General features: G+C 31.4%; 1 protein-coding gene across 2 annotated transcripts in view; it reads right to left on the bottom strand.

Moving 5' to 3' along the window:
* LOC114339972 (NFX1-type zinc finger-containing protein 1-like) overlaps positions 1-15,790 on the bottom strand; it is a 380,271-nt gene that overhangs the window by 77,141 nt on the left and 287,340 nt on the right. For both annotated transcript variants that reach the window (XM_050650389.1, XM_050650390.1), the window contains one exon: positions 12,319-12,580. In XM_050650389.1, the coding sequence (XP_050506346.1) occupies positions 12,319-12,580 (262 nt within the window). The remainder of the gene's footprint in view (positions 1-12,318; positions 12,581-15,790) is intronic.

Here is a 15,790-nt window from a genome sequence, read left to right as displayed (position 1 = left end):
CGTAAAAAAAATTCATTTTTTCAAAATGTTACAGGACTGAAAATAAAGCAGATAGCAAGTTGAAAATTTTTTTGCATATAGAAGTGTACTGTACCTTTCATTTGCAATTTTGAAAAATTAAAATCGATTAACACCACGGCGTCAGGAATTTTTTTAAATAAACATTAATCATTGGTGCTACGCGCAGGACAGCGGATAGTTTGCTCTGATTGGACATTCCAATGACCTTTGATAATGATTGATACATTTTAATTTTTATTACATTTCGATATAAATAAATAAATTTGTTTATTGCAAAATAGAAACACCTACTCTATCCTTTGAAATAACACTTTTATTAGCAAAAACTTTCTTTGTTCATATATCTTAACTTAAATAATAAAAGTTTATTATTTTTAAACATATGCAATTGTTTAAACAATATTTCACAAACAATAATAAAATTAGTTTGATTTTTGTGGAATTAAAATATTAAAATACAACAAAATATAGAGTAAGAAAATAATATATTATATAAAGACTGGAAGAAATTTTGGTGGAAATCAACTTGTGTGAATCGAACACCGCTGTCCTGCGAGTAGCACCAAAAATTATTTTTTATTTCCAAAATTTTTTGACGCCGTGATAATTAATCGATTTTAATTTTGAAAATTGCAAATGAAAGGTACAGTAAACTTCTATAAGTAAAAAAAAATTCAACTTGCTATGTGCTTTATTTTCAGTCCTGTAACATTTTGAAAAAATGAATTTTTTTTGCGAAAGCTGGATTGCAAAATTTATTTTGCAAAATCTATTAAACCGATCTTAAAGAAATTTACAGTATTGTTTTACTGTATCATAAAGTTTTTCTGGGTGAAATATGAAGTTCCTAAGTGTAGCATAAATGGTTGAAAAACGTAAAATGCAAATACTTGTTTTTGTATGGTTTTTTTCGCAAATATTGCTATTTTGCAACTAGGGTGACTATTTTTTAAATCTTTAACCAATTCTATATTGTAGAAAATTTAATTACGCAACTTTTATGTTGGTACAACTTTTCTCGGAAATTAATACTTTTAAAGTTATAATCAAAAAACGAAGAAAAAAATCGAATTTTTCCTTCAATTTTTGACATTTTGTTTATTTAAACAATGTTCCGGACCTTTTTGAGAGGGAGGATAACTCAAATATTATTATTTGATTTATTTTCAAGCAATTTCTGCAAAAAAATTTGAGTCACCTCTCAACGTCCATCTCAAAACAGATGCGCCCTGGACTAATATGAGCTATTACCTCCGATTTCGTTGAACCTCAATCGATATGCATGAAAATTGGTAAGTGGTAAGAGGATATCTCAAGGAACAAATGTGACATGGTGCCAACTTGCGCTTTTACCCTGAGGGTGGATGCCACCCCTCCTCGTGGGTGAAAATTATTTTATTAAAGATAACCCCACAATTCGATATAGGGACAAATTATAAGCAACATTTGTTATATAAAGTTATTAAAATAAATCAAAACTTTTGGAGTTATTAAAGATCAAAGATTTTAATTTTTCGTGAGAAAAATGCATGTTTTTAACCGATTTTTCATAAATAACTCAAAAACTATAAGTTTTTACAAAAAAGTTATTATTATCAAAATTGAAGCTAATAAAAAATCAAATAAACTACTTACTACAAAAACCTTTCAATGTTAACTAGAAATGAGTTTATTGGTAATTGATTGAATTAGGTAATTGAATGTATATTTCTTTCGTCAAGTACCCAAATCTAAGTATTCAAGCTTAAATACCGGGAAAATGATGCATTTTATAACATAAACTTATTAAACATTTGTCAAAGTTCTTAGAAATATCTATCAAATAAGCCCTCGAACAAGTTGATAGCATTAAAATTTATGCACCAAAAATGTTTCAAAATTTATCTATTAAAAATTTTTCCAAAAAATGTTATGGTTTTTTTATAAATAACTCCGTAATTTTTAAGATATCAGGTTCACCTAAAAACTATTTAAAAGTTAATTCCAATAGCTATTAAAAAACGTCGAATTTAGTCTTTTAAACCTCTTACTTTTTTAAAAATAAAAGGTTAAAAGGCCCCGGTTACATGGTTCTCGCAGCAAAATTGAAATTTTAAACGTTTCTATCTCGGTTATTTTTTATTCTACGGAAATAGTAAAATGGGTAAAGTATTTGAAATAGAAAGAACTAAAATTTAGTTATATCATTTTTACGTATATTGAGTATTTTTAAAGTTATTATCAAAAGAAAATGAAAAGTACAATAATTTTAAAAATTCTGATTTTTTTAAAATTATGTCTTTTTTTTCAAAAATATTCATTTTAAACCGGTTAAAATTGTTGAAATAATTAACTATGTTAACCTAAAGAATTTCTTGTGAGGATTACTACAAATTTTAATTTTTGTGAAAATGGCGTATGTTTTATTTTTCACTTTTTCCTAAAATAATCGAAAGGATTCTCTTATTTTCATCATAACTTGCTTCATTTTGATGCTATTAACTTCTACTGGAGCTCATTTGATAGGTATTCCGAAGTACTTTGACAAGTGTTTGACAAATATATTCTATAAAATGCATCGTTTTCCCGTTATGTAAACTTGAATACTTAGATTTGAGTACGCGTCGAAAAAAATATACATTCAATTACCCATAACTCACTTTGAAATAACATTAGTTTAGTTCTTTAAGTGGGGAGTGTATTAAATTTTTTATTATCTTTAATTTTGGTAATAATAACTTTCTTACAAAAGCTTATAGTTTTTGAGTAGGTAATACGTGAAAAACTGCTTTAAAACATGCATTTTTTTTAAGAAAAAATTAAATTTTTGATGTTTAAGAACTCAAAAAGTATTAATTTATGTTAAGAACTTTATATAACAAATTTTGCTTAGAAGTTGCCCCTCTATCGATTTCTGGTATTATTTTTAATAAAAAAATTTCACCTCCGAGAAGGGGTGGCATGCACCCCCAGAGTAAACGCGCAAGTTGGCATCATGTCACCTTTGTTCCTTGAAGTATCTTCTAACTACTCACCAATTTTCATAAAAATCGATGAAGGTTCAACGAAATCGGAGGTGAAAACCTTCAGTGACTCCACTAAACCTATGAAAAATGAAAAAACAAACACTAACATAACTGAATACAAAAACAGAGAGCACTTGCGTGCTCGATATATAACAAAAAATGCTCGAAAAACCAACTGGAGGAAATTTGTCTCAAATATAAACAGTACCTTCAACATAAACTTACGTGCATAGAAATCGGTAAACCTAAAAATTTGCTCATTTTTGATGTCTCGTATTTCCTCAACCTTTTTGGCCGATTTAAGTGATTTTTTTAATATGTTATAGCCTGATTTTTTAACAATACAGCTGTAATAATATTGTTGCTACCCGATATTACCCGTAAGCGCGCTAATGGTAAATATTAAATTCTTAACTAAAAAGGGGTAGTTCCCTGGGTTGGCTGTATACCTTATAGTTAAAAAGTAGATTGATTTATAATCACAACCATTGTTTGTTTCTGGGGCTATTTTGCAGGTATTTCAAATTCACTGATGATGGACCGATAGGTTCGAAAACGTTCTGATGAACACATTTTATTCAATCCATTGGGATTTTAAAAAAAATTTTAGTAAATATACCTTTTACATAGAAGTGGTTTTACTTCATGTTCCAGTTTTTTTTTATTAAATTCTTAGTTGTATGTCAAAAAATGTGCAATAACTACGTCTTAAAACCCACCAAATTTCATTTATATATCTCAACCGGTTTTAAAGCAATAAATAAATCGTCAGTTTGTAAGAAAAAATTCAAGATACCGTATCTCGGAAACGTAACATGTGCAAACATACGTTTATAAAGCAAACTCATTATTGTTTCATGCAGAATAATTACCCCTTAAAGTTTGTCGCACTTATTGAGAAACACCGTGTATTAATGAAGAACATGTGTAGTTGTTAAAGTACCTAACTTTTTTATTATTCAACATAAACGAATATGAATCAAAAAACAGAATATTAAGAAAACCTGAAGCTGTAGTTAAGTTTTAATTTCAGTATTTTATAGATGCTAGAATATTCCACAGGGTGATGCGAACTTTGAGAAAAAACACAGTTTGATTCGTACACCCGGTATACAATAAAAATTTACCTGTTTAGCAACAATATTATTACAGCGATATTCTTAAAGAATCAGGCTATAACAAATAAGAAAAATCACTTAAATCGGCCAACAGGTTTAGGAAATACGAGAGATAAAAAATGACTAATGTTTTAAATGGGCCGATTTCTATGCACGTAAGTTTTGTATAATACACTCTGGTGCAATATTCGTAAAACATCAGGAAAAAACGAATTTTACCAAGTACCTCTTATTACTCATAATACTAATGTAATAACAAAACCCAATGAAATAGCGGATGCTTTTCTACATACTTCGAAAAAAACTCCAGCAATAGCAACTATTCCGAAGAGTTTATACAGCACAAAATTATCACAGAAAAACAACAGTTCGATTGTGAAGATAGAGATAATAGTCCCTTCGATATTTCTTTAACCTTAGATGAACATAACTTTGTCCTTAATACTACAAAAACTATGCTCCTGGACCCGATAATACACCTTTAGTGTTCTTGGAAAAACTGCCAGACAATGCTAAGTGTACTCTTCTAAAAATTTTCAATCGAATATGGTTAAATAATGTCTTTCCAACTTCCTGGAGTGATTCAAATTATACCTATTCTCAAACCTAACAATGCACGACTTAAATTTCCTTATATAGACCCATCTCTCTCACCAATGTAATGTGGAAACTCATAAAAAAAAGTTAATAAAAGATTGCTATGAATATTAGAAGAAAATCACCTCCTGGTTAACGAGCAGAGTGGATTTCGACAAAATCGAACTACGACTGATTAGAATCTGAAATTCTCGAATATTTCGCGAACGAACAGGAAACTATAGCAGTGTTCATAGACATTAGAAAAGCATTTGACACATCATGGTGTTACGATGTTATCATTAGAGGTAATATAATTAGAGGTAATATCATTAATTTCATTTCAACTTTCCTTAACGCAATATTCAAGTAAGAGTCAACCACTTCACATCTTTGTAAGCCATCATTTAATATAGAAGCATGCACTTAACTCTCACATATGCATTTGCCGCTAATTCTAATCCAAACAATCCAACTAGAAATAACATATTCACTGATCGTTTTAAAAACTTATAAATACAGGGTGATTCATTAAGAATGTCCAATCTCTGAGTTGTAGATTCTGGACCTCAAAATATTAAGATTTAACCCAATACACTTATATAAAATGTGCCTCGTTACTGAGTTACAGGGTGTTCTATTTAAAATTTTAATAACCATTTTTACCCAGTACTTTAAAACTATACGACATATTCTTGTCATACTTTGCAGAAAGTGTAGTTGCCGTACATCCTACTAAATTATGATAAACAAACGTTTCTGGCTACTACCAGAGGCGTACGGCAGGGGACAGTGCATGGTTTACCCTTCCCAAATTCTACGGCACTGGCGAAATTGCTATTTTAGCACAATATTTCAATTTTCCAATACTTTCGATGTAAATAATATACTCTTCATTCGTAACGTTAAGGTCATTAGTTTTCGAGATATTTAAAGTTGAAAATGAAACTTTACAGTTATTTTGATTAATGTATTGTGCCCCTTCATTTTTAACTTCAAAGATCTCGAAAATTAATGATTTTATCGATACGAATGAAGAGTATATTATTTGCATAGAAAGTATTGGAGAATCTAAAAATTATGCTGAAATGTAAATTCCATCAGTGGCGTAGAATTTGGGAAGGTTCAACCATTCATTTTCCCCTGTACGCCTCTGGTAATAGCCAGAAACGTTTATTTAACATAAATTAGTAAGGTGTGCAGTACCTACACTTTTTGGCAAGTATGATACGGCAATTTCAAATACTTTTAAAGTACTGGGTACAAACAATTTTTAAATTTTTAAATCAAACATCCCTATTACATAAATATTAACTATTTGTATCCTGTATTTTAAAAGTATTTGACATATCCTTATCATACTTAGCAGATAGTGTAGATACTATACAACCTACTAAAATATGTTAAATAAAACTTTCTGGCTAGTACCAGAGGCGTACGACAGGGAAAAATGAATGGTTGACCCTTTCCACAATCTACGCCACTGGCGGAATTACTATTTTATTGCAATTTTTTGATTCTCCAATACTTTCTATGCAAATAATATACTCTTCATCCGTACCGATAAAATCATTAGTTTTCGAGATATTTAAAGTTAAAAATGAAGGAGCACAATACATTAATCAAAAAAATAGCTATGCCGTTTCATTTTCAACTTCAAATATCTCGAAAACTAATGACTTTAACGTTACGAATGAAGAGTATATTACTCACATAGAAAGTATTGGAAAATCGAAATATTGTGCTAAAATAGCAATTTCGCCAGTGGCCTAGAATTCGGGAAGGGTCAACCATTCACTTTCCCCTGTCGTACGCCTCTGGTAGTAGCCAGAAAAGTTTATTTAACATAATTTAGTAGGATGTAGAGTACCTATATTTTCTGCCAAGTATGACAAGGATATGTCAAATAGTTTTAAAGCCCTGGGTAAAAATAGGTATTAAAATTTTAAATAAAACACCCTGTAAATCAGTAACGAACCACATTTTATTTAAATGATTTGGGTTAAATCTTAATATTTTGATGTCTAGAATCTACATCTCAAAGATTGGACATTTTTAATGAATCACCCTGTATATTGAAAATAGGAACATGAAACCGCCATTCTACGAAAGAGGTAGGCAAACCCTTATGACTTTACAAATTCCGATACCAAATACCTATTCCAACTTCATAGAAATTCCTCCTCCTTGGACATTAAGCATTCCTCAATCCGATACATCCTTAAATATCTTTATAAAGAACGATACTCCACACTTCTTAATAAAAAATACTTTCATCAACAAACTTACAAAATGTTATACATCCTATCATATATTTACACAGACGCTTCTAAAACATCTACTGAAGTTGGGGCAGCTGTCGTTACTCCAAATATTACACTTGAGTATAAATTACCATCCTTAAGCTGTATACATTCTGGCGAGCTATACGCCATCTATCAAGCTCTCGTTCATATTAACTCCAGTAATTATATCCAATGCCCTTATAATTACCGATTCCCTCAGTTCCATCAATACCATTAACGAACTGTACACAAAACATCCAATTGATGTCCCAATTAAAAAATAACTAGCTACCACTCAAAACAATAACCATACTGTACAATTTCTATGGGTTCCTTCACCCATTGGCCTTCAAGGAAATGAAGAAGCGGATCGTACAGCCCAACAAACAAGGAGCAGTGAAACCGCGAGTGTAGTGAGAATAACTGTAGTTCTTAATGATTTAAAATCATGTATTAAAGTGAAAGTCGAAAATCTGTGGCAAAACCAGTGGCACAGATCAACTTCAAAACTTCGGGAAGTGAAAACGTTTGTAAAACCGTGGAAATCCCAAATTCCCAACAGAATTCACTAATGCCTGGTTGCACCAACAGATCTTAAGCTCCAGCTTAGCTAAGCTCTACTTATAGATAGGGCCTCCTTGAGTATCACTTACGTTGCACCATAATTTTAAATTCTTACCTTATTATCAAGTATATCTATTATTATATTATGGTATTCTTATTGTAATATATTATATTAATTCTTACGATATTCTCGACTTAAGCTTAAGATTCACCGATGCATACATCTCTGTACTGATTAAGAAGCCGACTAAACTATTGGCCGACTAAAAAGTCTGCAGTGTGCGCGGGCTCTAAGACATACCCGACTTAACCACGGACATATAATTGGTCACACTAATCCCACTTTATTTGAAAACTGTAATATTCCACTAAGTGTTAAGCATGTACAGTCGGAAAAATGAAAGAATAGGACTTTTCATTCACAGTCATTTGTTTCGAGCTTCTGTCATAAGTCGTATAATCCGTGTATATTAATATTATACACAGATTATACAACATATGACAGAAGCTCGAAACAAATGACAATCGATGAAAAGCCTTATACCCATGAACGATCACATCAATCACTTATTTTGAATTTGCTGTCTTTTTCTTATAACAAACGTTTGTTATTCATAGAAAAAGACAGCAAACACAAAATAACTGATTGATTTGATCGTTCATGGGTATTCTTTCATGTTTCTGACTGTACTTGTAGAGTGTCCAAGATACCAATTGCAGAGACAGACCAACCATATCATCGGATCAACTAATGAAACCTTAGAAGAAAATTGTAAAATTGAACATTTGGTAAAATTCCTTAAATATATCAATATATTTAACAAAATTTAATATTTCGACAACTAAACTCCAAAACCTCTCAACTGGTTTTGTTCGGTTTACACAATTTTGGTCTTTATACAGGGTGTCCAGAAACTCTACCGACAAACGAAGACAGGAGATTTCTCAGATTATTTCATTCATAGGAGATTCTGACCAATAGAAAGCTACAGACATGCAAATTAAGGTGATAATTTTTGATAATCTCCCGTCGTTAAGCATATTACGTCAGATGCCCTTCGCTGCTACGAAAAAATACATTCAGTGACATTAATGACAAATGTTTTAAAAATTATAAAAGTGATGACTTTCAACCGTCAAATACATATTTATAACAACTGTGTGTTTAATTTCACTAATTGGTACTTACATATATAAATTACAATAAAATTTTGGTTTTGAACAGTTTTATTCATGAAATAATCGCAACAAATTGCACTCGAACTCTAAAATTAATATAGAATTTTTGCCCTCGTGACACTTTGACATAATTTCACTCGCCTTCGGCTCGTGAAATTAAAACTGCCAAAGTGACACTCGGGAAAAATTCAATAATTTTAGAGCTCTTGTGCAATTACTACTGATAATTTTAAGACAATTTAACCCAATTCACCTAGTCCGAAATGCTTCCTAAGGGAGCTAGGGCTCTTTGAAGATGGCGTCTTGTAATTAGTTTTTCTTAAATATCTCCAGAACGCTTCTATTTAGAAAAACGAAGATTGGTATGCATCTTTACTTTCCAAAAATGAATCGATTCCATCTATTGTGAATTTCTAGTATCGGTCATAGGCGTCCGTTTTGGCCTTTGGGTAGGGCAACGGTTATTTTGTCGCATAACTTTTTTGTCTTTAACTTTTAAGCATTTTTGACACTGGATTATTAAATTGTGAGGTATTCTAGTACTAAAGGTTACTCCTGCTTTAAGTCGGTAGGATACATCGTTTTCTAGAAAAATCGATTTGAAAGGTTTTCGTTTTTGGAATTTGAAAAAAAATTCAAAAAAAAAACGATGTATTTTACTAACTTAAAGCAAGAGTAACTTTTAGTACTCGAATACCTTATAATTTAATAATCTAGTGTCAAAAATGCTTAAAAATTAAAGACAAGAAAGTTATGCTATAAAATAACTGTTGACTTACCCAAAACGAACGCCTATGACCGGTACTAGAAATTCGCAATTAATGAAATTGATTCATCTTTGGAATATAAATAAATGTACCATGTAATTTTTTTTTAAATTCAAAGAAAGAAAAATTTTTAAATCGATTTTTCTAGAAAACGGTGTATCCTATCGACTTAAAGCAAGAGTACCTTTTGAGTACTAGAATACCTCACAACTTAATAATTCAGAGTCAAAAATGCTTAAAAATTAGAGACAAAAAGAAATATGCGATAAAATAACCGTTACCCTACCCAAAACGGACGCCTATGATCGGTACTAAAAATTCGCAATGTATGGAATAAATTTATCTCTGGAAGATAAATACGCGTACCAATTTTTGTTTTTCTAAACAGAAGCGTTCTGGAAGTATTTAAGAAAAACTAATTACAAGACGCCATCTTCAAACAGCCCTAGCTCCATTAGGAAGCATTTTCGGACTAAGTGAATTGGGTTAAATTGTCTTAAAATTATCTGAAGAATCTTCTGTCTTCGTTTGTCGATAGAGTTTCTGGACACCCTGTATACTATATAAAAAGAGACCAAAATATGAAAAACGAACAGAAACAGTTGAGAGGTTTTGGAGTTTAGGTATCGATTTGTAAGTAGACTATCTCATGTAGGTATATGTACACACAACCAAACTTGTATGGAATCACCATGTATTTCAAAGCAATATTTATTTCTTCTGAAAAAACTTATTAGTTATTGTTGCGAAGAATAAAGGTTTTTATTGAAAATAAACAAATTGATAAGATTATTTTATTCATAGGAGATTCTGACCAATAGAAAGCTACAGAAATAAAAATTAAACTTATAATTTTTGATAATATCCCGTCGTCAAGTATATTACGTCAGATGCCCTTCGTTGCTACGAAAAAATACATTCGGTGACATTAATGACAATTAATGTTTTAAAAATTATAAAAGTGATGACTTTCACCGTCAAATATTTATACCAGCTGTGTGTTTAATTGTACTAATTTGTACTTACATAAATAAATTACAATAAAATTTTGGTTTTGAACAATTTTATTCATGAAATAATCGCAACAAATTGCACTCGATCTCTAAAATTATTATCGAATTTTTGCCCTCGTGACACTTTCGACATTATTTAACTCCCCTTCGGGACGTGAAATTAAAACTGTCAAAGTGTCACTCGGGAAAAATTCGATAATTTTAGAGCTTTTGTGCAATTACTACTGATAATCAGATAGTACAGCTCGGTACGGTATAGGTTATTTGCTTGAGTTGCAAATTGAACGAAAATAAATAAACTAACTTTTGCGACCAAAAACGAAAATACGCTCATGTGGGGTTATAGAACTTACAAGGGGGAAAGAAAGATTATTGGTCTTGTGGAGCAAGTAATGTTCTGAGAGGGACATAGCTGCAGAGCTAGGCGTAACACAGGGCGTTCTGCCCAAAACCTATGCTAGGCAACCGGAACTAGGAAAGCTCAAAAATAAAGCAAGTCGCCAAAAAGTAATAACGGCTTGCCATGATCGTTTAATTGTCCAATCAGCTGGAAGACACCCAACTATTTCTCACCTGCAGCTCCAAAGGCAGCTTTTGGAAGCTACAGGTGAAAGAATAAGAAGAAGAGTTTGTGCCAAGAAGTATACAACAGGAGACAGTTATGGGTTCCCGAATTATCCAGGCAGCACAAGATTGAACGCCTAAATTGGTGTCTTCGCCACCAAAACTGGAACATTGGGAATTTACAAAATGTGGTATTTTCAGAAAATGTCAGGATTCGTGTAAAATCAGATGACCCACTAAATCGTGTACTTAGAGGTCGAGGAAGACAAGCAAGAACGAAAACTGTCAGATCCGTTCACAAATATAAAAGGAGAAGGGTAATTTTCTGGAGAGGACTTGTGATCCCTAAAAAAACTCCTTTAATTTTCATCCAATCAACTTTAACTGCTCACAGGTATGTTGATAACCTGTAGTTAGGCTCTGAAAAGGTGCAACAGGGGAAAATTTAATTTTAAGCAAAGATAATGGATTTCCACGTACCATTATAGTAATTGGAGATATCATTGAAGCATAAGGTATCCCTTGTTTGGAGTGATATGCTTGCTCACCCGAGCTTAACAATATAGAATATTTGTGAGATATGCTTAAAAGAAAAATTAGAGCTCGCCAGGATAATCCACAAAACACTGCACGGCTAGTACAAGCTGTTCTTGAATTGAAGAATGGAGCAATGTACCCCAACAAAATGTTAATAATTTAATTACGAGCGTGCCCACGCAAACTGAAGCTTGCATAAAGACTAGAGGTGATAACACTGACTATAAAAAAAAAACAAAAAAGTAATAAAAACAATTTAAACATTATTCGTTTGACATTGAAATATTTGATGCTATTGACTTTAAAACAACTAGTTTCAATTTGTTTTTTAAATACCTTATTGATTTGTTTAATTGTTATGTATTTGTTATTAAATCGCTTCAAAATAGATGTTGTTTGACTTCGTGTGCTCTTTTTTCATATCGCATTTCAATTCGCATATCATATCTTTCAATTCGCACGAAATAATAAGAAATATCCGATGATTCCATATAAGTTTGGTCGTGTGTATATAGGTATATCGCTAATAACCTCAGAGATTGATGCGACCATTTTGTAAAATAATAAAAAACATATAAACATATACTTAAAATAGATATAAAGTGCGCCCATATAAAGACTTAAAATAACAATGACGTTTTGCAATTGAAAAATAGCAATATTTACTGACATAAATCTTATTTTCTTACTTTGTACACGGTTCTCCACATCGTTTGTTACATTTACTATGTCTACACCGGTAAGTACATGGTTTTTTGCATGGTTGACAGGCTTGTCTACAGGGTATAGTGCATTCGTGATTACAAACCAAAGGAACTCCACATTTTTCAGCACATTTTTGATGGAAACGCCCTTGAAAACATCCACCACATGTACCTCTGCAAGTGTGTTTACACTGAAGTTTAATGTTACAGGGCTCTGAACATTGAGCTAGCAATAGCTTCGGATCATCTGGAAATAATCATATTCATAAGTATTTTATATACAGTGATGAGTGCGCTAATAACCGGCACAATAACGCAAAAGATGGAAAACATAATACGTTGTGGAATATAAAAAGAGATGAATCTAGTAGAGGTGGAAAATTATCGGTATAAACCTATAAATTTACATTTCGATGTTTCTCACCTTTAGTCATTAGCTCTAGTTGATTTCAGTAACAATATTATTGGGACCGTGCAAGTTCGGCAAAGCGACACCTGGTTTCTACGCTCAGCAACATTATTCGCACTTTTAATTATATTAAAGGCCATAGTCCAAAAAAAGAATAAGAAGAAAAAATAAGATTCAGATTATGTTATTAAAACGTAAACAATTGTATGTAGTAAATAAAATTAGTTATTAAAATGCAGTACTGCAAGCAAAATACAATTAATTAAGTTTAGCTTTATATAATAATTGCATATCATATCAATATTGTGGAGCAATATATAATTTTTCTTCTTCAATGAGAGTAGGTATGCAATATACGTCAATTTGACAATTTCAATTGACAATATGAATTATTTAAGAAAGTTGCAATATTACTCCGCTATTCTCGAACGATCGTTTCTCGTATCTCCTCCAAGTACTTGCACACCGCGAATATGTACGTATGATGTTTAGTATGACGTTAAGTAAAATATTTTATTAGTTATTTTTATTATTAGTTTGATCCATAATTAAAATGGCTACTAATTAATGTTTTTTTACTATCATGTGTCTTCATTTATTCAATCATTTGTTCTAACATGGGAAATTAAAATAAAATGTTTTTCGACGTCATACCTATAATTATGACTGAAGTCAACTAGTTCTTAAGCTAATGTATAAGAGAGGTAAATATCGTAATGTAATGTAAATTTATATGTTTATACCCATAATTTCCCACATCTTCTAGTTTCATCTCTTTTTATTTCACAACGTAAAATGTTTTCCATCTTTTGCGTTATTTTGCCGGTTATTAGAGCACTCATCACTGTATACAGAGTGAATTTTATGTATGGAACGCCTCAATTATCTCGGAAACGACTTACACGATTTTTATATATTTTGCTGGGTAAGGGTCTTCTAATGCGGCCGATATAATAGTGGAAATCTGGAAATCTAATGAATTTTCTTATTTCAAAAGGAACACCCTGTATATTTTTTTGGTTTTGAAGTCCTTATGAAATAATAAGGATTATTTTTAATGTAATATTCCCTATACCAAAATGCCGTAATTTCGAATTAAAAAATTTAAAACAAATTATAAAATCAAGTTTTTCAGCCCGAGCACACATTATTGCAGGTTCTTTTGATCATTGAGAGCCAAAAAGGCAAAGAGTTATAAACAATTTAAAGCTGAAAAAAAAAACAATTACGATTTAAGACTCAAAAACACAAGTAAAAGAGTTATTTTTTCTACGGCCGTGCTAAGAGCCACTTTCACGCACGCATTTCGTTTCCGAAAGTTGCACTTTCCCGCACGGCGTGCGTGAAAGTAAATTTTCCAGCACGGCGTGCGGGAAAGTAAAATACCTTGTAATATGGCATTATAATACAGTTGAGTCCGCGAGTCTTTACCCTTGCGTCATCATTTAAAGCATACGAAATAAGTCGGAAATTTACTTAACGCAACGGCACGTGGATATTATTCCGATCGCGGGTTATAGTATAAAATTTGACGTTATCAAATAAATAGAATGTCAAATTTAAATTTTGCTTTAAAATTTTTGTGCATAATTACAGCTACATTTGAAGTAGCTTAATAAATTATATTATTATCATTGATTAATAAATAAATAAACAATTTATAAAAAAATTCGATAACATTTTTTTTGTTATTTTATTCACTTTGGCGGAACCTTAAACACAAGCATTCAACTGTGTCAACAATGAGGTTAGCTTTGTACGTTGTCAAAATTTATCGTAAAATAACATAAACTTATTACAAAATTTCTAACTCCAATATAAAACTAGTTGTGAAAACAACTGTTTGTATACTATAAAAAACTTCAAAATGCAAAAATTCGACAAAATAACAGCAAAAAATTCAACAAACTGACAGCCACAAAAGTAAACAAACCAAAACGTCAGAAATTGTACTTAAAATATGTGAAGACATCCCCAATCGTCTTTCTTTGTACTTATCTCTTTTCAATGCACGGAGTCTAAATCGTTCATAAAAATAACATGTGTCTTTACTTAATAACAGGCGCCAGCTGGTTTGTCATTAATTTCATGCGTGGAAGAGAATGATGCTAAATAAAAAGTATGTGTTTTATCTCGCCAGGTATTAATGACGCACGGGTAAAAACTCGCGGACTCAACTGTATATTATAATACATGCAATAAACAAATATTTAGATATTATTTAATAATTTATTTCAAATTTATCTTATTGTGTTTATGTTTTAATGAAATTAGCGCGATAATTCGATGAAATAAAATTATTTTGACATAATATTTAAAAGTCAGATCAGTAGACAATTACAATGGTTTTGAATCGTCGTCATGGAAACCAATATCGTCGTCGTGGTAACTCATTATATTTAAAGTTTGGTTTTGACAACCTTGTCAAAGAATTAATTTGTGTATTTTCACTTCTAAATAAAAATTGATATAACTCTATTTTTTGTGGCTTTTTTCCAAAGGTACGGCCCTAGAAAAAATATTGTTCCTAACTCATGCGGAAAGTATCTTCGCCGCACTCGGCTGCTTGAACGAACTCCGCTATCGCGTCGTTCGGGTCAACCGCAGTCTCGCGCGTGAAAGTATCACTTTCCGCACTAGTTAGGAAAATAACTATTTCTATTCTCATACTATAATATATCAATTATGATGTCACTACCTGTATCATAATGAACTTCATTATGATACAGATTTTCATTAAGATACAGATTTTTAACCAATAGAATCGCGATAAAGGTGGTACATGCGCAGTGACCAATGGCGAGTCAAATACATACGCTTTGACAGTTCTCAATATGTAAACAAACTGTCAAACTGACAAACTACTTAATTTGTTTGTGTTACAAAATTAATAAAATTGAATATATTTTTTGTTGTGAATGATCATAGAAAATATAGTGTATACAACTTGCATTTACTTATCATTATGAAGCTCGTACTCTATATGAAACTCGCCGAGTACGGCTCGTTTTGTATCCCTCATACTCGCTTCATAATGACCATCATTAA

The sequence above is a fragment of the Diabrotica virgifera genome, chromosome 5 (assembly GCF_917563875.1).
Source record: "Diabrotica virgifera virgifera chromosome 5, PGI_DIABVI_V3a".
In the NCBI taxonomy this organism is placed as follows: Eukaryota; Metazoa; Arthropoda; class Insecta; order Coleoptera; family Chrysomelidae; genus Diabrotica; species Diabrotica virgifera.
Note: the sequence above shows the minus strand (reverse complement) of the source record. Positions and strands in the feature narration are given on the sequence as shown.